The sequence below is a fragment of the Boleophthalmus pectinirostris genome, unplaced genomic scaffold, assembly GCF_026225935.1.
Source record: "Boleophthalmus pectinirostris isolate CB_2022bp ecotype Guang Dong unplaced genomic scaffold, ASM2622593v1 HiC_scaffold_22, whole genome shotgun sequence".
Lineage (NCBI taxonomy): Eukaryota > Metazoa > Chordata > Actinopteri > Gobiiformes > Gobiidae > Boleophthalmus > Boleophthalmus pectinirostris.
In genome coordinates, this window is record NW_026571190.1 from 19,432,180 (window position 1) to 19,456,760 (window position 24,581).

The 24,581-nt window shown below is 38.8% G+C and overlaps 2 protein-coding genes across 2 annotated transcripts; both read right to left on the minus strand.

The window, feature by feature from the left end:
- Window positions 1–2,150: 2,150 nt before the first annotated feature.
- On the minus strand, window positions 2,151–3,236 carry hmx4 (H6 family homeobox 4). Its single transcript, XM_020941970.2, has 2 exons — window positions 2,961–3,236; window positions 2,151–2,865 (listed from the first exon to the last, which is right to left on the minus strand). The coding sequence occupies exons 1-2, from the start codon at window positions 3,148–3,150 to the stop codon at window positions 2,315–2,317; spliced, it is 741 nt and encodes a 246-aa protein (XP_020797629.1). The 5' UTR covers window positions 3,151–3,236; the 3' UTR covers window positions 2,151–2,314.
- A 772-nt stretch (window positions 3,237–4,008) lies between these two features.
- Window positions 4,009–5,368, minus strand: hmx1 (H6 family homeobox 1). The gene is made up of 2 exons (XM_020941894.2): window positions 5,122–5,368; window positions 4,009–4,592 (listed from the first exon to the last, which is right to left on the minus strand). The coding sequence occupies exons 1-2, from the start codon at window positions 5,366–5,368 to the stop codon at window positions 4,009–4,011; spliced, it is 831 nt and encodes a 276-aa protein (XP_020797553.2).
- Between the last annotated feature and the right edge of the window lie 19,213 nt (window positions 5,369–24,581).

The following is a 24,581-nucleotide window of genomic DNA, read 5'->3' on the forward strand; positions in this document are numbered from 1 at the left end:
CTATAGGATGTATTTGCAGTATGAATATTGCTTGTTTTTCCTAATATCTTGGAGTTCTATAAGTTCTATTAGTTCTGACACTTCCTTATTTGTCAAAGAAAAGCTGCTGGCGACAGTCTCTCCTATTGTCTTGACTGGGGGGACCTTTGAAGAATTCCAGTAGAGGAACCCCAGCTCCTTTCAGAAGATACTTAGATGCACAGGTACACACACACTTTCTGGGGGTTAAATGCATCATGATCAGTGGGTGCTCAGATTTTGCATGCTGATCTTGACATTTTAAAATGAATTTAGATACATAACTTACATTATGCACATGATTGCGATGGCATACTCTGCTCATGCGTAGCCCATATGCACTTCAGAACAGAACATGTTCTGGCAGGGATGCACTAAACATCTAAATCAGAATAAAATGTATTGCCGTTGTCAGCAAACAAAATTCACAAAGTAAGAACTTGGTTTGGTGATATGATGCAACATTCAACAGTGACCATAACATGAGAGAGAGATGATTATTTTCTGTTTGTTGTTGCTAGTTTCATTCAAAATTAAATCTACACTACATTCTGTTAATTGTGTTATTGTAGCATCATGGTTAGAAGCTATATTTGGGGAAATTTGATCCTAACAGAATTGTGGTCTATGTCTCAAAAAATATTAGGACGAATAAATTGTTATTTAATTACACTTAAATAATTTGGATCTTATGTTTGATTCTCTGGCCAATAGAGAGCCACAGAGACGTTTTAACATCAACACACACTCATCAGGCGACTGACCTCTCCTTCCTCTTTCTCACCCTCTGCTCGACCCATTGTTGTACAGTGTCCTCTCCTGGGCACCAGCACACTGCCTGCTTCACTGAACACTGGACTCTGATGGGCTCTGACAACTCAAGTGCAGGAACAATGGACAAGGGGGATAGAGTGACAAAATAAAAGAAACACTGGGAGAATCAATTAGCACTTATAATGACAAGAATAAAGTGCTACTGTGTATATCCAACATCAGCTGCATCACTGAAGTACAGTTTACTGCTACTTGGGCAAACCACAATTTCCTCTGCTATGAATTATGGGTAGTGAGCAAACACGAGACTGCCAGACGGACACAACAAGCCCTGTAAGTTTGGAAAACACTGTTTCCACATCATACTTTTACTGATGCATGCAAGTGGCTTCAAGATCCCTCATCTTATAGGACAACAATGTGTAAAAATATATCCTTTTGGGAATATATAAAAAAATGTAATGGAACTTTTCCAAGGTTTGCAGATGTAAATATTAATCATGTTATGGCACAGTGTGTGTTTTCACATAACCTGTGTCTTGTTTTAGCCCATGGACAGAAAAATTAATTAGAAAAATCAGTTGATATTTGTTATTGAGAAAATCATAACTTCCTGGGTGTGTGTGTGTATGTGTGAGTGTGTGTATAAAATATAAATATAAATATAAAAAAAAAAAAAAATATATATATATATATATATATATATATATATATATATATATATATATATTATATTTTTTTTTTTTTTTTTTAAACAATGATACGATTACATGCATTTTCTATTGATACCAAGAGTAAGAAACACATGATGAAAAACTAATGTGTTAAGACAACTGTATGCTATTTTTTTTCTGGCCAGAATTAAACATTTGCTTTATACACCTTATTTCTTAAATCAGTTAGGTCTTCCACATGATTATTTTTAAATTCAAATTTTAATAACAGTTTGATAAATGGTGTAATGAGCCACTAATGTGAAGTAACATAACAATAGAAGGATATTCAGAAAAATAAACATGCGTGAGACATAATAAGATGTTAATTACATTCATTAGATACACGATCATTTATGTGCATTTAAAATTATTTTGATACAGGAATTGCATGCAAATATAGCTTTAGGCTATGCTATAGTAATTTCTTTGGTGGCTGAGGCTGCTCCAATGATAATAATAATAATAATAATAATAATAATAATAATAATAATAATAACTGCATGAATTAAAAATATATGGGGCTGATAGTGAAGCAGGCCTCTCTATAAGGCTAGCTGTGGTTTTGTAGTTGTTTTTTTTTTTTTTTTTTTTTTTTTTTGCCTGCCATGTTTTTAAAACATGTGAATTGCAGTCCTTAGAAAACATAGGCCTATAAGGCTCAAAAATAAATAAATCTGAGTCCGCTTACATTAACGTGATATGTAACTATTTCGTGCCGTCAGTCCAGGCCTAACTCCTGCTCCACGCTTTAAAATGCTGATGACTGGCACCGAGCGCATCACAGTTTTCTTTGCCTAGTGCGGGCTTCATACGTCCCCGTCGTACAAGCCAAAGTACTTGGAGGCGCCAGAGAAGCAGAGGTAAGGCGTGCTGCCGCCTGGGTACATCACGGGCAGGGGCATGGGCAGCAAGCACCTTCCCAGCAGACTGCTCTCCTTATACAGAGCCGGGAGTTGCCCCAGAGCCACCGCCTTCCCGCTCTCAGGAAAGTCCCCGACGGTTCCGTCCATCTCTGTTGAGATCTGCCTTTTAAGTTTATTCCTGCGGTTCTGAAACCAGATTTTGACCTGTGTCTCTGTCAACTGGAGGGAGCTGGCGAGGCACGCGCGCTCCGCGCTGCTCAGGTAGCGCTTCATGTCAAAAGTAGACTCCAACTGAAAAATCTGTCTCTTGGAAAAGATCGTGCGCGTCTTCTTTTTTGTAATAATTTTGCTTTTTTTGGAGGAGTTGCTATCGTGGCACGCGTCCGTGGTTGTGGAACTGTTGTCCTCGCAGCTGCTGTCGCCGCTTTCAAAGCGTATATCCGTGGACTTTTCTTGCTCTCCTTGACTAATGATGACTGAATCTGCGATTAGCTCTGCCAACACAAGAAAGCGGATGAGTCTATAGTGCTGAGGATACATGAGTCAGGACAAACTCTGTTCTTGAGACAGATAGAAAAAAATCTCTTACCGCTGATAACAGGTCTGGGTAGCTGGCCCGTGTCCTCCTGGTTCTGGTAAATGTCTGTGCGCGTGGCCACTTCATTTTTCGGAGTGGGAAGGCCGTCATTACTTCTTGAACTGGACTTCAAGTTAAGTATGTTGTCGATGGTAAAGGTGAGCGCAGCAGTGGGACGGCATGGCGCGTGCACTTTGTTCATATTCTTCTCGGCGTGAGTCCTGAGACGTCCACAGTACGTTCACATAAAGTACGGCGGTGACACTGGGTCTGGATACTCCACGCGCATAGCAGCAGTCTCGGGGGCTACCCGTGCACTGTTTGGTCTCGCTTTGGATTCACCGGATGGAGCTAACGCTCTGCTCACCGATTGGCTGAGGACTCTGCATAGTTTGAACCAATGGCAGCAGTGGGGTGAGACCCTTCCTCCGCCCGCCACTCACACGCGTCCTTGTCCACCATTCAACTTCGGTAGAATAGCGGGTCAGTGACGAAAATAATTGGATTTGGAGTGCACCACAGACACGACTAACCCTAAACGTCACCTGGCTCCATGTTTTTTTTTTTAATCAGGCCTATATAAAATAATTATTTTGTTATCTCCTAACTCAAGGAGGTAGCCTAAATAATAAGCAGTCTCATTTGGTGCATTAACGCAAACCCAATTATTGTGTGTGTCTGTGTGACAGTGTTTTCTTTTTCTTCTCTGTTTCTTCAGTTTGATATCAAATATCTTAATACATTTTATAATATTGTAATATTAAAAGACGATAAACGTAAAATATTATTGCATTTATTTTCCACATTGAAATATGACTCAGGCTCAGTGTTTATTTCATTCTTTATTTTATTTTATTTTATTTTATGGTGAAAAAGTAACTTTGAAAATGTGGCCTTTACATGGAAGAAGAAGAAGAAAAAATACGCGTAAATACAGTGCTGACCACTTTGGCCTTGTCCAGTCTACAGCGGCTATAGTTTCTCCTCAGGCCACTGGCATTTGAGCCTGTTTTCTGTTTTGGCGGTCAAATGTGCGCTCTTATTATTGTCCAGTACAAAATTAGACCAGGCCGGACATCTGAGACCTCAACACGTTCATGGACTGTGCGAAAGAGGACAGTGGATAGGTGATGGAGTTGGGGAAGCCTGGCACCGGGGTCACGTTCAGGCTGAGCCCCAGTGAGCCAGTGGACGTTGGCCCTTCGTGGTACAGGATGGGCACTCGCACTATGCGCTGTCCAGTGTTGGGGAAGTGAGACACCTCCAGGTCCGCCGCCAGTTGCCTTTTCCATTTGTTCCTACGGTTTTGGAACCAGATCTTGACCTGGGTCTCTGTGAGCTGCAGCGTTGCGGCTAGGCCCGCGCGCTCAGTGCTACTCAGATAGCGCTTCACGTCAAAGGTGGACTCCAGCTGGAACACCTGGCCGCGGCTGAACACCGTGCGAGTTTTCTTTTTGCGGCATGTGACCTGCTCCAAGCGACTCTCGCAGCTGCTCTGTGCGTCCTCTCCATCCTCCACCGCGCTGTGCTCACTGCTTCTTCTGTCCGTTTCATCACTGCCTTCTGTTATGGAGTCTGGAGAAGTTCTTCCACAAGGCGACACAGAAGACAGTTGCTCCTCTGAGTTAAAGGTGTCCTGTGGACCTGGAACAGAAGTTTTATTTTTATTTTTATTATTATTATTTGTTTTGAGTTATGTTTGCCAAATTATGCAAATTAGAAAGTTACATCTTGGGAAAAAAATGGTAAATCAACTTTCAAATGAAAAGTGTAAGCAATAATGTATAACAGCAGCTATTTGTTGCTTACTTTCTCCTGCCACTTATGGTTGTGGATTAAATGTTTTATGTGTCTATTTATTTCATTGCGTAACAGCTAGTGAGCTCGTGTGAGGACGGTGTAGCTAATGAGTTTGTTATCATTAGAGTTTATGACCTAGCTCTTCTTCTTCTTGTGGCCACTTTGTTTGGATCTGGTGACTCATAAAGCCAAGACGAGAGAGAGAGTTTAAGTATAGCATCATGATGCTCAATCCCTCAAGAGCATTATTTGAGTTATTCATCGGTGGCGCCTAATTAGAAACTTTAGATCCACCCTTGCACATACGAATTAAGCTGAAATCTCACAGCACCAATAATTACTATGACTCTGTATAGCGCAGGAAAGTACTCACTGTGTGCTGTTTGCAAAGTTCCGACACTCGGACGGTACCACTGCAGCGGTGAGTCTATGCGCGTTGAGCGCGCAGCTGACACTGAGCCCTCTGACACTGGAGCGATTGTATCGGAGTTTGAGGCTGTCATTGATGAACCCGCGGCATCTTCATGGTCTCCTCGTTCCGATTTTTGCTCACTGCGCGCAGTGGAAAGAATGTTCTCAATAAAAAAGGATGACGCTCTGGAGGACGCCGTCTGCGGCATGTTCACTGCGCTTTTACGCAACACAGCCGCGCGCCTTCAAGTCCAAGCCAAGTCATATGGGCACGTGTTTTTTCGCCGCGAGTGGATGTGGATTCATCACAGAGACAAGACTGCTCGACTCTGTATGCGAGGATCAGATACCGTGACGTGAAACAGAAAAAGCATACTATGGAGCAGCGAGAGAACGGGGTAACTGTGTCCGCTGCTGCATCCACTGCCACTGCGTGTGTGCGCGCTGCTTGTGTGTGAGCGTATTCACGTGTTGGCCCATCCCCTCTAGGCCAAACAGGCTGAAAAAACTCTGTTCGTATGGCTCCCTTTATTTGGGTCAATTAGAGCAAATCAAAATAAAGATGCAAGGCTGCAGCCATCCCCGGGGTCGGGACCTTTGGGTCCGCTCCAGTCCACTCTCCAGGCGCACTGGGGCAGTGCGGTCCTCTGTGGTTCACATAAGCGATCTTTGGCTGCTATTAGACTCTTCGACAGAGTGGAGCCTGTGAATATAAGCTTGTCCACGAGTCTGTCTCTGCTGTAGGCTAATGAGTGTGATATACAGGCAATAAAACTTCAGATCGATTGCAGACTTCACACACTGCATGCGCATCATTAGAGTTGGGTTTTGGCCACGTGACCACGGAATAATATTTAGGTTAAGTGCTGCTTGACTGATGGGCTTCAGAGCCCTGCGCATTGAAGTGTGTCAAACAACAAACCGAAGGCTGCATCTTGAGAAACATGCCGCCTTCAAAGGTTATCCAAAGTTTGTGTACTAATATAATAATAGGCTACTTGTACTGCATACAAACAAATCCGATTCAACTTGATGCGTCCTTTAGGAGACAGTGTAAATTGTTTCATATTTCATGATTTTTAGGCCTAAAGCTTCACAGTTTCCATATTAATATTTAATAATTATTTGTTTTAAAACAAATGTATAATTTCTAGTAGACACACTGAGTTGAACCCACTTTTACCCGTATCGTTCGTGTTTATTATTATTATTATTATTATTTTTATTTATTTATTTTTACTCTTTGTGGCCTAATTTTCATCTATTAGTCCATTCAGGGAGGACGACTTCACTGTGATTAAGATCACGTTAAATAATCTGAAACATTTAAATAAGAGCTGACGGGCGTCTTTACCCTTTTCCTTTGAAATGTCAAGACATTTGAGCTTTTATTTCCCTGAATGGAGTCAGCGCACTGACCTTTCGCTTCTGCGCGGTCCTCGGTCAGTCTCCGAGCGCAGTGACACTCACAAGTGACGGCGGCGTTTGAACTTTGTGTTTCAGACATTATTATTATAATAATAATAATAATTATTATTATTATTATAGGACATGTTGTGATTTTATTTATTTCAACACAATATTTCATCATTTATTTAATTGCTTATTTATATCATTATATCAAATAAAACAGTTCAATAGCAAAAGGTAATATCAGTAATTCTTCAGTCCATGATTTTGTGTGTGTATATACTGTATGTGTGTGTGTGTGCGTGTGCGTGTGTGTGTGTTGTGCAGCCCATTATAAGATCATCTCTGTGTGTACAGAACATGTCTGACTGATGTAGCTCCCCGGCCAGCTCCTCTGCTCTGGGGCCAACAACTCTGACTGGAGGCTGTCGTCTCACTATCGGCTCTCTCCTGTCTCCCTCTGTCCTCATATTCTCTCTCTCTTCCTCCCTTTCTCCATCTGTCTTGTCTCTGCCTGGCTCTCGTGAACTGCTCCCTTTCTTTCTTTCTTTCTTTCCATCTCCAACTTTCTCTCTCTTTGCCTCTCTCTTTTTATCCATTCTTTCTCTTTGTCTCTATCATTCCCCATTCTAGTTTTCTCTTTTCCACTTTCTGTCATCTCTCTTTCTCTCTATTTGGCTCCCACTATCAGCTCTCTCCCTCTTACTCTCTCTTCATTTCTTTGGCTTTCTCTCTCTATTTCTCTAACTCCCTCTCTCTCCCTGATCCTCATCCAGTGTGGCGTGCCCTTTGCTTCACAGGGCCCACTGTCCTGACTCTCCACCATAACTCCCTGCACGCCACTGTGGCTCTGACATCAGTTACACCCTTGTCCACGCACCATCAGATCAGCTGCAGAGTGTGCTCCAGGAGACAGCTGCCGCAAATTGAGCATGTTTCTGCTTTTGGCCCAACAAAGAGCTTTCCAGCGGGTGACTGCCAGGTCTGTCCACCGCCAAACCAGCTCTCCTTTGTTAACACCAGCCAAGAGCTAAGTGAAATAAGATGGCAATGGGGTAAATCACTCCCTTTTTGAAAAGTAAATGGACACTGTATGATATAAAGCATTAGCAATGAACATAAGCAGTCAAATAGTTAGCATTGACATTTTCCAGTCTTTCTTTAAAGAGCCACAAGCCCTTACACTTTTCTCCAGCTGGATTAGCGTCATAGAATTGAGAACCTATTGAAAACCAACCTTTCTATCTGCACTGTGGAACTGATCATTAGGATACAAAATTTTGAAGCATGATATATTCCTATGCAAAAAAAGATATTGCGACAAACTATAATACTTAAACTACTTTATGACACAATAACAATAAAGTGGGATAATCCCAGTAAACTATTTTTAAAAGTAAGGCATAAAGGCAGAAGCTGCAACAAATGAATAACAAAATGAAACAATAATTATGTTAATTATTCAACCCTCCATGGTTAAAAGAACTCCAATATTGTTAAGAAAATGTTCATATTAAGCCCAAGAATCTATATGATCCCATCTGACATGCTTTTTACTGAACAATAAGCCAGTACTGTACAATTGTTACGACCGGCCCAATGTTATGTTTCACCATAATTAACCGTTTCCTCTATTTGTGCATGAAACCTGAAAGTGGGCTCATCCAAAGTTTGAACCTGCGTCTCTTCCTCTATATGTCTTTAATTGTGTTGTGAGCCAGTCTTCATTTCAAAGTTGTTTTAAGTGTTATGTGTGAATAGTCGCGTCTCGCTCTCCGCAGGATTTCCAGTCAATGGGAGTGGAGACGTTTTGACCTAGTTTGTTCCATCGTAGGCGGCGAGACAAGGGCAGAGACAGGAAGCCAGGGCACTCCTAAGGGGCATCTCACTGCTCCCTTACGTTAAGAGCCCCTGGTACAGACACAGGGAAAGATAGAGACCTCAGCTGACTTCATTTAGACCCCACGTCACAGACCAAAAATGCGCATGAATTATTTGGTTCATCTATTTCCAATGTTGTTAGATTAGCCCATTAATGCAATCAACATGGTGCTTAGACGTCTGGTTGTTATCATGTTTGTGTGGAGCCCTCTAATGGTGACAATAACTTACTGCGCTAAACCTTTGCCACTGGAACTTGGTGACTATAAAGTTATGTCATTTAACACGTCACAGCTTGATTATAGGTAATATTTTTAATTCTTGTATTAATAAGAGGAATATATTTTAATTTGTCCACTGAAGTCGAAGCAGTTTGTCAAAATTTATTTCCTAAAGTACATCTACATACCTCCTTGAATTAACATGCCTGCAGCTTAGCCCCTGTGCTAGCCCTGGCATTAATAATTCACTGTACATAAGAAGTTGCTGCAGCAGAGTTTGTTCTCATTGATAGTATTAGCCGAGGTGTGCATTCCTGGCCAGACTCAGTGACGCCAGCAGACTAGCATAAAGTGGGCTTTAATTGCCCATAATCTCAGCCGTTCTCTTTCCTCTCAGCACAAGTCAACAGCATAGTGTGGTGCACAAACAGTGGGGCTTTAGCTCCATATCAGCCCGCCTCACATGGACCCTGTGCACTCAGATGTTCAGCTACAAAGTTAAAGGATTTGGATGTAGGAGAGTTTTTTTTACCCCTTACTGTTCGGATTTGCACAATTGCATGAGTGCACCTAATAGCCTTGTAAAATACAGTATAGGCTGAATATTTCCTCTTATCACTTTAAACCCTGAGCTCTATGACTTCTTTTCTTTGCATAGTTTTTGTTATATTAATGTCTTGAATTATACTCAAAAATGCAGCTGAAAGAGGAATCGCGCACTTGCTGTGGTTGATTTATTTATCGTATTTGTGATGCAGCCGGGGTTTTGGTACCATTTGTATGTTCACTGTACTCTTGGATTTTGTCAGTTCAGTTTTAGTCAGTGCTGTGCATTTTTGGTTTTGGGTGAGACTATTGATTCATAATTGTATTGTCTGATGATAGAGGAAAGAAATGGAAAGAAATTCACACTGCACAGACCACCTTTGTCGTCCTCTCATAAGGCCTTATGTGTCTGAAGGGTTTCAAACGGGAATGTCCGTTTACTTAACCTCTTTACGGTACGTTAACCTCTGTCAGGACGCACTCGTCAGCGCAGCAAAGGGGCTGAAACCGAGGACCTTTTATTCTCGCCAGACCCTCGGCAAGTCCCTTCTCTTCGCCCAACCTACCCAGTCACTTGAACTTCCATGAGATTATCTTTACAAAATACACCGGACTTTGTCTTGAGATGAGGCTGATAACAGATCTTTGCGGCTATACCTAAATATGTCCTCAGTATTGCGCGTATTCCCTGTGCGCTCCTCTGGAGCTTTGCGCTCAGGTGGATTTGTCACAAACGTGATTTACTATTTCTTGACGATTTTAGAACATAGTTGGAAACACGTGGCTCCTGGACTTTCTGACCTTCTGTAATAAGCTTAAACCTAAGAGCTCAATCACTATACTCAGACATGATTTGCGTAGCTAAATGGCAAAAGGAAAGATTGTAAAAAGAGTGACAGATAGTAACTTTGCTAATTGTCGACATTTTAGGAGTGTCACCACGTGACTTTTGGGTTCAGTATATGGGATTTTGAGGAAAATTTTGTCAAATACGCTTCTACAAGATCTTGGTGTGGACGAGAACCCAGACTAAGGTCTGAATTGACCTACACAAGAGAACAAACGATTTCTTATTTCTTCCAATTAAATTGACTAATCCGTAATCCCCTGTTTATATTAGCCAATAGTGGCACATTAAATCTTAGATTAGCATTATCAGTTTGACCACAGTACTGAGGGCAATTTCCCTAAATCAAAGACGTCCGGGAACAGCACGTGACTACGGACAAAGCCGTTTCTACAGCCGCGCGCACCGCTCATATGATCGGCTCCAAATATTCAGACACGGTAGTCCTCTGTCACGGTCAGATGCACCGATCATTTTAACATCGCGTGAGAAACTCGCCAAGGCCACAAGGCAAAGGCAAGGCCGAGATGGAGGCCGCTATCTGCGAAGCAATAGCCTGTTTCTCTGTGAGTATGGGTAAATATGTTGGAACAAACACGTGCGCAAAGGTACAGATTATATTATTAGAATGAAGCACGTCTAGTATTATTTTACGATTCTAGAATATTTATAATACACTTTTCATAATTTTAATAAAATATTGTGATACATATTACACTCTAATCATTGTTAGTAAGTAAGGCTGTGGTTTTCCTTTCAGTGTTTTCCAATATGTAGATATTATTTAATTTTCAAATTATCATATTTATAGCCCCTTGACATGCACCATATCTTTTTCAAGGGGGTCACCAATGTGTCTTCCTTCTTTAAACCATTGTTTTGTAATTAATTTCAACCAGAAATTCATAAAGCATTCATAAAGATCCTGGGACATATTATATATATATATATATATATATATATATATATATATATATATATATATATATATATATATATATATATATATATATATATAGGCTACAATAAATTTGTGTGTTTTTCTTTTCTTTGACAAAAAATAAATAAAATTATGAATTTAAGAAGTATAATTTAGTGAATTTGATTAAATTCTTCCTAAGCGTTATAGCTTATGCTTTTAAAAGCAGATGTTCACTTGATGTAGAAAAATGGCTCTTTCATACAGACTTTTACTGAAATCTGTGCAACTATAATCTTTTATCCAACTTTTTTCTGCCTCAGATAGTATTTTTATAGTATTTTTATATAAAACAGTGGTAATGATAAAGTGTAAACAAACAAATAAGTGCACATACATCATAGTGAGTAATATTTTATAAAGGACTGTATACTTTTCAGGTTTCTTTCCAGTGTAAATGGGATGCTTCACTTTGAAGTGGACCAGAGAAAGTGAAGAAAGGGCCTGACTAGTCTTAACCTGAAGCGACATAAAAGACTAAAAAGACTGTATATGTACATGTGCATGTGCGCGTGTGTGAGTGGGAATGGGGTTTGTGCACGTGAGAGTGTGCATGTGTGTTAGTGAGACGCCAGGCTGCACTCTGTTTTCTTCAGTCTTGTCACGCAATGTTGGAGGCCCCGCCCTTCTGCGAACTTCCTGAGTGTGTGGGTACCCAGCAGTGCACATCTGAGAACTGGCCTATTTTCACCAGTTCCAAGCTAAAGTCATTATGCTTTAGTGTCCACCAATAGTTTACTGGGGGGTCGACCTCCTTTTAATGTCCTGTCAGTGTATTAGTACATACAGGGATCACCTTAATCTGAGCCACCCCCACAAGGATAAGGCGCTCATTCAGACCACTGATAGCAATGATATAATGCTCCTAATCTCCACACATGTGATGGAGCAGCTCATTAGACTTAACAGAGATGATGAGCATCACCAGTTTGTAAACGGTCTCATTGCTGCTCATAGTGCGGAACATATCTTGATAAAAACACTTTATATTGTGTTTGCATTAGTAGTACTTACGTAATAACGTGTAATATATAATATAATATGCAATATAACATTATAATACAACATTATGAGTTTCTACAAGGTCTGCTATATTACAGCAATTTCTATAGTTTTATTGGATGCATGTTTTGAGATTTGAGATCGAGCTACTTTATGGCCCTAAGCATTGTGCTCTGCCCTCATTTCCTCCATGTCCTCCCCCCATTTATTGTCACTGTCCAGCAGCAAAGTGAATATGTGATACATGGCACACAGTACTGATCATGATGTGCTAATATTGTAATTATCACTTTATTGTCCATCATAATAATATATTCTCAAATAAGAATCAGAACCATATGTTTTATTGCCATTTTCAGGGAACAAAATTCACAGTTAGGAACTTGCTTCTGCATTACGGTGCAACATAAACAAATAATATATCAGGTATTATAAAACATAATAAAAGATATGATATGATAAAAATAAACTTAAATGTAATTTTATAAATGAGAAACATACAACAGTAAGTCTATAGATACAGTGTATTGTAAAATATAATATTTTAACTGACCAAGTCTATATTTAGTATTAAATACAATTTGTATACTATAAATTCATATTCATATAATTGCATTGCTTCATGGGCCTTCTACTTCATGACTTGTTCCTTGGATTTTGAGTACATATGGTCTGGTTGGGGTCTTTGTAATTGAATAAAACATATATACTGAATTCATTAAAAGTCATACTGTTTAATTAGGAGCTTGGATCTAGTTTAAAGTCTGTTTAGTTTTTATTGACAAAAACATCTATCCCTTAGTGCAAGTCATCATTATTTACATTGTTTGTTTTTATTTAATTATATTAATTGGTGAAAACTAGTTGACAAAATAAACACTGACAGGAATCATTCCTTAAGCTTATGCTTAAGGCCAAAGACAAGCTGCCCTCTGCTGTGATTGAGTCGTGGGTTATTCGTATTAAATCCAGTTGTTCTATACTGTATCCCCATGTTACAACCTTTATTACCTCCGCCAAGGAGGTTATGTTTTTGCCGGCGTTTGTCTGTTTGTTTGTTTGTTTGTTTGTCTGTTAGCAACACTAACTCAAAAAGTTATGGACCGATTTTGATGAAATTTTCAGGATTTGTTGGAAATGTGAAAAGGAAGAAGTGATTTCATTTTGGGGGTGATCCGGAAGAAATCCTGGATTCTGGATCACTTTGAAATTTTAGTTAACATTGTGGTAAATGGGGCCAAAAATTTTGTTTCTCAATATCTCGGTTAATTATTGACCAAACCCCATGAAATTTGACTCAGGGATGGACAATCGGATCCTCTTTCATATTCCAAAGGCTGATCTGGATCTGATCCAGAAGACTGATTTTATCGCAATTTATATAAAAAATGGGGGTAGTCCTTGGCGGAGGTCTGTGCTCTCTGAGTGCTTTTCTAGTTTGTGTTAATTCACTGTATATCATTTTTACAAGTCCTTTTAATCCCAATGGAAAGATTACTACTTTGAACATTTCCTAAATATTATGTCTTATCTAAAAATACAAAGTGTTGTCCAATAGAAATATTGCAGACCAATACATTTTTAAAGAAATATAAATGATAATATTGGAACTACTTTAGGTCACTGACAATTGTAAGGTGAGATATTAGTAGGCCTACAAAGAAAAAAGTATGCATGTTAAATATTGAACCCATATCTATAGTTTATTAAACTATAAGTCACTATAGTATTTATTGTGATGGATCTTTTTTGCTGTGTATACAAATGAGTCATGTATAAACAGTCTACAACCTAAAGGGGGCACTAGAGTCTAGCAGATGTACAAGACAAAACCATAGGTCTAAGCTTTTCATTTCTGTTATTCTCTCCTTCCTTTGGTTGACATGGCAACAGATCTGATTTTCTGCACCTCTTGTGTAGCTGTATTTTCCTAGGTCCTTCACCTTCTTCTACCTTAACTGCAGTTTGTGGAGGACAATGAGAGAACCACCACACAAAGTCTCTGTCTTGTATGGAGGGAATGTGTGATTTAGACATTATCAGCAATTTCTTTACACAGTTTGCCTTTTTGACCTGTTATTATTATTTCTTCTTAATTGAGTGTTTGTAATTTTAGCAAATAAAAGTTACTTGATTTCCAAAACATGTTTGAAGTTTGATAATTTACCTTATATTATACATATTTATACTTAGCCTCAGTTCCCTGCGACGAAATTGTAGGGCTGAACAGGCACATTATTTTCTCTTTCAAAACTCGTTCAAAGCTGTCGATGTCACCACTCTGAGTCAGGAGTTATAAAACCTATTTGGTTCAAATTGTATGTCCTTGGTTGACAGCTTCAGAGTAACCAGTGCGTAAGCATTTTACCTTTTTTTATTTTCTGCTATTGCATTTTTACTTTTTTGTCAACCAGAAGCTACACCAACCGGAGACATTTTTGTTTTAACCTCATGGTGGCAGCAGAGCACAATCCAGCTCGTTTTATGGATGTTGCCATTGAACTGTGGTATGCATATTACAGCAGGTTCAATAGTTCAATAGTTCTGTACTTGAAGATCTTATGGTTGGCTGCATAATTTGAACATTTCTGCTTGGGGTTGGTGACCTGGGTATATGATAGACTTGGCATTGCAAACTGTAGGAACATATTGAGGGAGAATTGGAATCCATGGAGGAAATGGTTAGAGAAAATGTATTTTTGGTTTTCAAAAGTTTTCTGCACCCCAAGGACAGACATGGAGGATATATTACAAATGTTTTATCATGGCAGGCAGGTTGGGAGCAGAAGGCTGTTGATCAAACTTACTGGGTGAAATTTTGACAGCTTTAAGGGTGGTAATATAATTTTTAGACAGGCCCCTGTGATGATCTGGCCCTCTGGCTCATGGTGGCATTTAGTTCAGCGGTATAGTGATGTGGATCAACATGTAGAAAGCAAGGATTTATAACAAGCAATGATTTATTCTCCAAAGACAGTGATCCCCTGGAACCCATAATCATAACTATACACTGCTTTTATTATGTCATGGTTTTGTTTATCATTATTGTGAATATGAATGCATCTTTTACTACTGTCGAACTGCCAGCTGTAACATATAGAGAAAGCAGAGAATGCTTGAGCTGGCATTAAACTAAAATAAAGCGAGCTTGTGCGATCAGATAATTTCATGAAAGACAAATTTTATCCAGAAGAATCAATTAAATCTTCTAGTAAAAGATAATTGCATTAGTCATAAATGTTTCACTGCAATAACAGTATCCTGGATTACCACACTTAAGACCTGACCCTTTATAATTTCAAGAATGATTGATATAAATACAATATAATTCAGGCATTGCATTACAAATTACACAGATTACCTCTTCAGCACATTTTGACCTCATGGTTTTCATAAAATATGAGAGGGAGCTTGAGAAAGAGCAGAATGGTCTGTCCTGAGGCATGTTCCTGATCTACAATGCCCAATATCTAAAGAAGAGTGTGTTGGAGAATTTGACGACTGACAAAATAGCTATTTCTGTTTAACTAATGCAGTCTTTAATTAAAAAGTGTCACAGTGCAGCGTTTCATTTTGCATCAGTCGTCTTTTCCTCTGAGCTGCTTCTCACCATTTTACACCTAGAGCTTAATTTAGGGCTCTTTATTGTCTATCTCATGCTGGCTGCTCACTGCCTTGGTGTGCAGTGGTGCCTGCCCACTGAGGCAGGCGTACACTTGCTTGTACTTGTTCGTATTTTATTATACCAAAAGCTTTTTCCCTCCCAAAGCTCCACACCAGCCGCTGTTCCTTGATTGTGGTAGATGTCCATAGAGGGAAAGGTACTTCTTCTGGCCCTCTCTCCATTTCCTCTGGCCTATAAAACTTTAAAAAGTGTTATTCTCTTGAACTGTTTTGGAGACAACTTGAGATTAGTTTGTTAATCTATGGCATTTAGTTATTCTCATACCTCACAAATTTAAAATAAGCTCTATGGTCATGTTATAGACCTTTGAACAGTTATGGCACAAATAGAACATTGTTCAAAGATTGTTCTAGTCTGCTTGAATTTATATAATGGGAACTTATCACTTGAGATTCACAGTCTTTAGATAAAAAATAGCACAAAGAAAAATGTAACTCTAGCTAATTGGAATTATTGGTCAATAACTCTGTACAATACAAGTACATGCTTGCTTTGACATCTTTTTACATGTTGTGTCTCATGAAGAAAAAAAATGTTTTCAACTTTTTTTATACAGTTGAGAAAGTAGGACACAGAAGATCTATAGTTAATTACCAGCATCTCTTGCTGCAATAATGACACCGCAGAGGAACTAGCGTTTTCTTTGCACTGTCAACCAATCACCACCTCCCAAGAGCAGCTGCAGGTGAGATGCTTCTAAATTTAGTCACCTGTTTGAGAGCCTCCCCGTTACACAATACACAAACACTACACAACACCCATAGGAGCAACAATAAAGCCAAACTTCCTAAACTCAGATGCCACCCGCTGCGGAGAGTGTGTGAAGAGCTTGTATCATTAGGCATGGACCAAACAGAGTGGGGTAGAATATTGCCTTTGTCCTGTAGAGTTTTCCTGTTGTGCCCTGACTCTCACCTCCTCAGCTTCCTCTAAATCTTTGTCGCCGCACAACAACAGTTTTGTGCAGCAGCTGCGATTAAACAAGCGACAGCCTTCACAGATAATTAGGTTGCCAGAGTCTTGCTGTCACTGAATCGGGGCTGATGAATGGCCTGAGGGAGGAGCGTGGTGCCCCCAAGCTCTCCTCTATGGGCCAGTATGTCTCATTCCCAATTTCAATTCTGTGCAGCTTAGGTACAAACACAGGTATAAACTTTACCTTATTATGTTTGAAGCTTCACCATGAAAACACATTTCAACACTAGCGTAAAAATGTGTTGAAATGATGAACCTTGAAAAGCTATCAGTATAAGAATAGTGCTTTAAAGCTGTGACCTTTACTGAATTAGCTGATCCTTTAAATTGTTTTGGCTTTTAAACTTAAAGTTAAAAGGTCTACAACATTTGTTGTGTCGCTATAGTGTTTTTGCATCTGCAGAGCCTCTACAGTCAATTTTTAAACTCTGTCAATGTTAACTCTTGATGAAGGTACACTGTCATCTTCCATCTGTCTGCATTTGACCCATCCTTCATTGCTACTGGGGGCAACCTGTCAAGAGCAGTGGACCCATCTCCAGGTCTTGATTTAGACTTAGTCAGGACTATCTTAGCTTAGCTTATATTTTGTGCTATTTTTGGTAGCTGAAGTGCAATTGGTGTCACTATAATATAATATCATATCAACCCAATGATATGGCCCAGACCTACTCTTCACATTTCAAAGTTCAAAAACATGTTATATCTTTATATAGTCAATGACCATGCCAAGTATCAATTACTACTAATTACTACTACTCTCAGCTAGGTTTGTCAAATGTATCATTCATTACAAACATTTACATTTTCTGAATAGTTTTAGATCTGGAGCTTTGTTAGAACTAATGTAATACCACATGCAGACAGAAAGAAAATAGTTTTATTTAGTGTTAAAAATTACATTCTATAGTTTTATTATAATTAAGATATCAAAATCAATATCAATTTTGAGTATCAGCCCTGCTTCTTCATACCCGTTCCACTGTTGTGCATCTTTTCCATTCGTTCTTTCTCAGTCTATTATTTACAAATGCAATTGGATTGAGAGTAAAAAGAAATATTTCTGAGGAGAAATGAAGACCTTGGTTAAGAACTATGGCATTAGGCGGATAGATTTTTGTGCACCAGCATTTTATCTTTTCTTGTCAAAACAATGTAAACGCTGTGTTCCAAAGCTACACTTTCTTTGTGTTTTCACTCCTTCAGCACTCATACTCAAACAATACAATGAACGTCTAGACTGTCTGTCAATTCAGATGACAGCTCACTCCAAGCTGTTCTCCGCTTCACTAAAAAGAGGAGAGACTGAGGCCAGTGTGGTGCAGAGTTTAGGTTCCTGGGGTTTCTACAGAAACATAATATTAAAGGAACTGTATGTACGATTCAGATTTTAAATGACATAAACGTGACCTAACGGTGTGCTCAGTTAAGAGGTAGACATGCTCGAATCAAATGATGACATGATGGCCATGTTGCATGTTATAAAAACTGTAAGCTGCTCTTGTACATGTTTTTATGGGGTGGTCACCTTTTGCACATGATCAGTTCATGTGACTTTTTACTATTTGAGGGCAACCGGTGCCTCCTCATTTTATGAATGTCCTAAAGAAGACCCAGATGTGGTGGAACGCACCAGTATGACCCAATTATAGCCAGTGAAGGACTTTTATTTTTAGTACCTCCTCTTCTTTTTGTATTTGAGCACCTTTTTACTTTGGACCCTTGGAAAAGCACCTGCCTCACATTTACTCACCCATTGACACACTCACCTTTCTCATTTGTTGTTTGTTATAATTTGGTGTGTATGTTCTCAAGATCCAGTTAGAAAACAGTCTTACATGAATCTGTTACCTGAGTCTGAACCTTACCCCCAGTGCTTGTAGCCATCACATGAGGCATGACCATCCATGAACTGAGACTGAGAAATATTTACATGTGTCTTCTATTTGTAGCTTAAGACACTGCCGGAGTTTACCTTTTTTTAAACTGTAAGAGCACATATTATAAGTAGGGTAAAAAAAAAAGTAGGACCTACAAAATTGCAGTCCTCCTAGATTGCTTGTGGACACTGTCTTATATCGGCCTGAAGGGAGGAGCTAACTACTCTGAAACTAACCCACCTACTTGTTTACAGTTTCTGTTTTTTGCTAGGTCTTTTAACCTGCACTAACCATGAACTGAAACAGAACTGAAGAAGCAGTTTGGATGAGCTGCCAAACATCTTTGATTACAAAAAATTTATGTCTAGTTGACAGAACTGAATTTCTCCTTTGCTATGGCTCCTACCTGGATCCATAGCAAACTACAGGAGGACAATGAGGAGACTACACAAACATATTGTTTGTGTAATCTTCACAGTCAAATCTTCACAAGGATGCATTTTCTCTCACATTGCTTATGGATTTGTTGTAGTGTGTTTGTTGATAATAAACATAATATAATTATATTTCCTTATTTTAGTAACTGATGGCATAGACGTGTGTATTTTTTGTTATAAGTAAAGTCCAGTGCACACCATTGCTGACTGCAGCACCTGTCAGTTAGCTGAAATGACCTGTCGCTTAGTGATTTAATTGTTTGTGTTGATGTTTTTGTCCCTGTCTTTTTTGTCCAGCGGGCATTAGCTGACACAGGTCAGTATAAATATGATTTGTACATCCATCACTGTCCAAACTTTCCTCCTCAGCTGCAGTTCTACACCTTTACAGTTTGGAGCTCAGATATGTGAACTTGTGCTCCTCTCCTGACTTCTCTGTCCTCATGTCCAGGACAAGTGTTAAAAAATGTATGGTATAATGTTGTCCTTTGACACAAATGTGCTGGGTGTATAGATTTAATATAAAGCAGGCTTACTTATATCATGACAAATATACTGTATCCTATGTTTTCATTAGTGATCATATTTTATAATTATTTTATTTTTAAAAAATTATGATATTGGAGTGATGCAGTGGATCAAAACCTAAGCATACAGGTGCTCATCAGACCAGAGGGCTTGAATTCTTGTTGAGAAGAAAGAGGATGGCAGAGGCACTCTGTTTTGCGATGCATTTATTAACGGGCACGCATACTGACATACATAATGGGACGTCATATTTTATTACTTTGGATTTGTTTGTACTTCTACCTAAATCAAAAATGTTGTTGATTTAATCTGGGATTGTATAGTGACTGAGATTCAGTCATTTTCACTCATTATTGACATTCTGGACTTTTTAACCAAGAGAATAAATTATTTGTAAAATGGTACAGATTTAAAGTCTATATTGTTTATGTTCAGGAAATCAATATTGAAATCAATATAATAATTTCAAGACAAAAGCAAATAAAAAAAAAGGTAAATTTTTTTTGTCATATTGCCCTGACCAATCTCAGGCACCTGCAAGGTATTAAAATTAGTTATGCACATGTGGAGTCCTACCCACTCATGAATGATCCATACATGATTACTTATTTTCAAACATGGTGGATGACCTTGCCAGATTTTTATTCTAGAGTCTGCCATTAATGATCTACTCAATAATTCCCAAATACCTCTCTATTTCTTCTTTTCATGTATGTCTTGCTGCATAGCAGCCTGCGCAGTATATTGGCAGGTGTTGCTATGGTTACATCACACATAGATGCTGTGACTATATCCCCCTCGTTATTACAGCTCTCCTCCAGCTCTCCGGGCGTGGTGTGGTGTTGGGACTGCCAGCAGGACAGAGTGCTAGACCCTGCAAATTGTACACACTAGGCATAAATAAGAGCAATCAAAAATACAGCTTTATCTAAGTCTGCAGAAAGTGAACAGCCCAATCAAGTAGTTGTTGAGAAAATGGGGTTTAGGTTGTGTGGGAGGAAAGATATTGGAGAGTAATTGATATCAAGTTTATTTAAGAGAGGTTTATTAGAGAGGTTTTTTAACTTTAAATCTCTTCAGTCTGGTTACTTAGGTGATCCGTGGGTTTGCATAACATTTGTAATAGTTATTCTTCCCTTCCGCTACCCATCACAGCTTCAGAAACTTCAATCATGAGCTTCATTTAGTCACATTTATGAGCTCAAAAGGCTGCTGATCTGCAGTAACACTCCCACTGCGAAGAAGTCTACAGCTTCCCATAGAGGAGTAATGAACTTTGCTGGTGGAAACAACATGCTGTCATTGTTAGATTAGGACCATATGTATTTTATCAATTATTAATGTAGTGTCCAAAGCAATAGAAAATGGGAGAAGAGAAATAGAATTTTTTTTTTTTTTTTTTTGCCTTATTGCACATTCTTGAATGAAAGTTGTGAGAACCTGTATAGGTGAGACTCAGGTTGCACTGCAGAGGAACAGAAAGTGAACAGAGATGAGGGGAAGCTGAGTTGAAAAGGTTGAATTTTGAGGTTACAGAAGAGACATAGGCAGAGAGTTCTTGTTTATGATTATGATTTTTTGGGTGCATATTACAAATATGAATAATATTTTGTTTGGCTTTGTGAAAGCAAAAGGATAATGAAATGGCTTTCAGTTCAGTGTATAAATATTATAATTGTTGTTTGATATTTTAGATCACAATTAATACAGGAAAAGTTACCAAAAACATTACCTTTCAGGTACCAGTACAGAAGAAAGATATCTAGATCTATGGAGAGAAGCGGATACATGAAAAGGATCTAAGCCTAAAAAGATCCTGTCAACATCTTTGACTAGTATAAGAAGGAACATTTATATTAAAAGTGGGAGCACTTTGACTATGGAGCAGTGCTTGAATAGACCATGCAAAGGGATAACAAGGCAAAACTGCCAGTAATGTTCACCAAGTGTGTGTGTATATATATCGTGCTTACTTAGCTCCATGCAGTGTAACTGTCTGACCCTCACTTCTTTTATCCGGCCCAGATCAAAGCATTGAGGCTCATGAGAAACCCGGGGGAGAGTATTACACATAATTGTAGATGTTTCTAAGCGAGCGTAAGGCTTTTTATCTTGTCTAGTCACCACCATTGTCATTAACAAGTTATACTCAGAAACTCTGATGTGTCATAGGCTGTTTTATCTGGAAAATATTGCACAAGGAAGCTACTAATTGATGTATGATGCAATGTCTTCTCTTCTTGTGACCAAAAACTCTGGTGGCTGCAAATACAAATCAGTTTAACAGAATTGTCCTGCAGTGGTTAAGATTCACACTGGTGTGAGAAGTTTGCATGTTCCTCTGTGTCTGCTTGGCTTCATCTGATCTAAGCACTTTTGTTGTACAACTTGTATGTATAGTGACAAACAAAACATCACCTTTTCTTACCTACAGGCACAATATGTAACTATAGTAGAAGTCTTGCAATGTAATTGAATATATGAATGATAGAAAAGTTCAAAGACATACTCTGAAACAGTAAAACTTTAACACCTCCAATGAAGTAAATTTTGTTCCACTGCGCTGATTACTCACAATCCAAAAAGCTCCAAGTCCAGTCGTTTATTACAAAACTAAATGTAAATATATTAATATGGATTTTCATGCCTTTGAGAACATCCATCCCCAGTGAAACATCAAATGGACTAAAGTGATTAACGCCACAGGAGACACGCTGTAATTGGAGAATCAATTCCCAAAAGGGGCTGTTGGTTGAGACAGTGACAGAGGGGCAATGCAGCAGAAGTGACAGCCTGAGGAGTGCTGTTGGACCTGCACCCTTACGAATCGATAGCTGTCTCCTCCCCTCACTGTAGCCTGTTTAATGGGCTTCACAAAGTCTGTGTGCACATGTATGTCCAGGAAGGCTAACAGAAGCCTATTACTCTACCAAACTCACCACAGCTGCAGTGTATATATACATACTTAGGGTTCCTCTTTGGTCTCCTAAGTGCACTGTGCAGCAGTTATTGGATTTCAGAAACTAAACTGTAAACATTTTCAGCACTCTTGAGCAGTTATTATATATTCATCATTTTTTTTGCATATCTACCAGTGATATCTTTCAATATGTTAATATATGATTTTTTAATTTATTCATTATTATTATATTAAACCATCTCAGGGGGACTATCCTGGTAAAATAAAGGTCAAATAAATACAATAAAATAATTTGTATACATTGTAGTATTACTGTTTGGGAATGATCTTGCTGCGTACATAGCTCATTGACAGGCGTTTATGTCACACACTTCATTTAATGGATTTGCCCTCCCAATGATACAGCCCTGTATTAGGCTGTAGCACACATGTTCGTGTTTGCACTGTTCTCTGGAGCTGTATTAAACTGCATCTCTCTCTCTCTCTCTCTCTCTCTCTCTCTCTCTCTCTCAGTGGATTTCATTACTGTTTGCGCTGTGTGTGTAATTCGTGTTCTTTTACTCAACAGAACTGAGCTTATATGAGCTGCGACCTTGTTATTCCTGCTATAGGCCTCAGCTCTCTTTGATGCTCTTTTTATGTCTTTTCATGTTGTCCTCATGTGATACTTTACTCAGATCAGTGCCTACTTTTATTGTATGCAGATTTTCATTGTCATCAAGCCACACACTAGCTTCAAGAATGGAGATTTAATGCAGAATTGTTAGATAGATGCATTTATTTCATTACATTTTGGAGCATACTACACCCCGGTATCTGTAAAGTCTGTGGATATTGGAAAGGAGAATCTGGATGATTGTAGTGCCTTGGATGAAGGAGTAATATACAGAGGAGCTGGGTTCATGTTGCTGGCACTAAGTCAGACTGGCTCCCATGCATGTTAGACTCCTGCAGATCTACCTTTTGTTACAGGTTCTGTTCACTGTGTTTATGGACAACACTTCTTGGCACATCCACAGGCCTGTGGTTTGGGAACATCAGGGTTTCCTCTGGGCCTTTTGTAGATAGTGCTGTGTGTGGGGAGGTAGTGCATTGTTACTACTACTACATGGTGATTTAAATTGAGTTTGGTATTCTACGTTTGGTTATTATGAATATGGACTCAAAGTATCGATCTTTCCAAACTACACAAGTGAAATAAACATGCAAACAACAAAATTACTCTATAAGAAAGAAACCATTTTATGTTAGCTCTTGCTCAGCCCTGCTAAATCTTCTCTAGCAGCAGATTCAGTGCAGTTATATTTTCATGTTATTATTTTGTCCTGGCAATGTCCCAGCGTAAGGTCTGAAGTAAACAGGAAAGAAGCTGAAGCAGGTGGACGTAAATCCTGTATTTACACCAGTAATTATCTCTTAAAGTTGAAATGCAAACTAGGGCAGACGAAACAAAGGAAATGCATTTGAAGCTGTTGAGGAAGTGTACACAGAGCAGAGTCTGTTGTGTTAAGCTCTTAATTCCTCATTTGTGCCCAATATGCCACAAATCTGCCTGCCAAGTGTCAACACTAATTTGACAATTAAAAAGTTGTTAATCCCTTAAACTTTGTGTTAGGACATTGCTTTATAACTCCAAATTGGTAAAGTTTGTCCTCCTTTTTTTGTAATGCATCTCTAAATGTAATATTTCCCAAACTAATGTTGTAGGTGTTCAGCCTTTGGCCATGTTAGAAATATTAACATGTCTCAGAATGGATTGTGGTGATTATGTAGCCACTGCAGTTTCATTTGTCCTAAAGCAGTCTGCAGTCTGCATATATCAACAGCCAAGTGATTTATTCAAGACAATGCATCTATTTATATTAAAAACAGATAGAACATGCTCCCACCATTGTTATTGTGTTGTTTATGGTTATTATAATACAGGACATATATTCAATTTATTTTATGCAATGTCTATTTGGCATTTCATGGTGGCTGCTTGGAGGAACTGATTACGCTTTGTCACTTTCCTTTTCACTGCATTTAAAGCTACAAAATGGAAAACAATGCAATGTAGTTTTCTCCAATCACTCACATTCAAGATATAATCTATGTTAGTGCTGATAGCA

Coding starts and splice junctions, on each gene's coding strand:
- hmx4 (XM_020941970.2), bottom strand. CDS start 3,150: ATGAACAAAGTGCACGCGCCATGCCGTCCCACTGCTGCGCTCACCTTT. Junction 2,866..2,960: donor ACCCAGACCTGTTATCAGCG/GTAAGAGATTTT, acceptor TTGTGTTGGCAG/AGCTAATCGCAGATTCAGTC.
- hmx1 (XM_020941894.2), bottom strand. CDS start 5,368: ATGCCGCAGACGGCGTCCTCCAGAGCGTCATCCTTTTTTATTGAGAAC. Junction 4,593..5,121: donor AACTTTGCAAACAGCACACA/GTGAGTACTTTC, acceptor CTTCTGTTCCAG/GTCCACAGGACACCTTTAAC.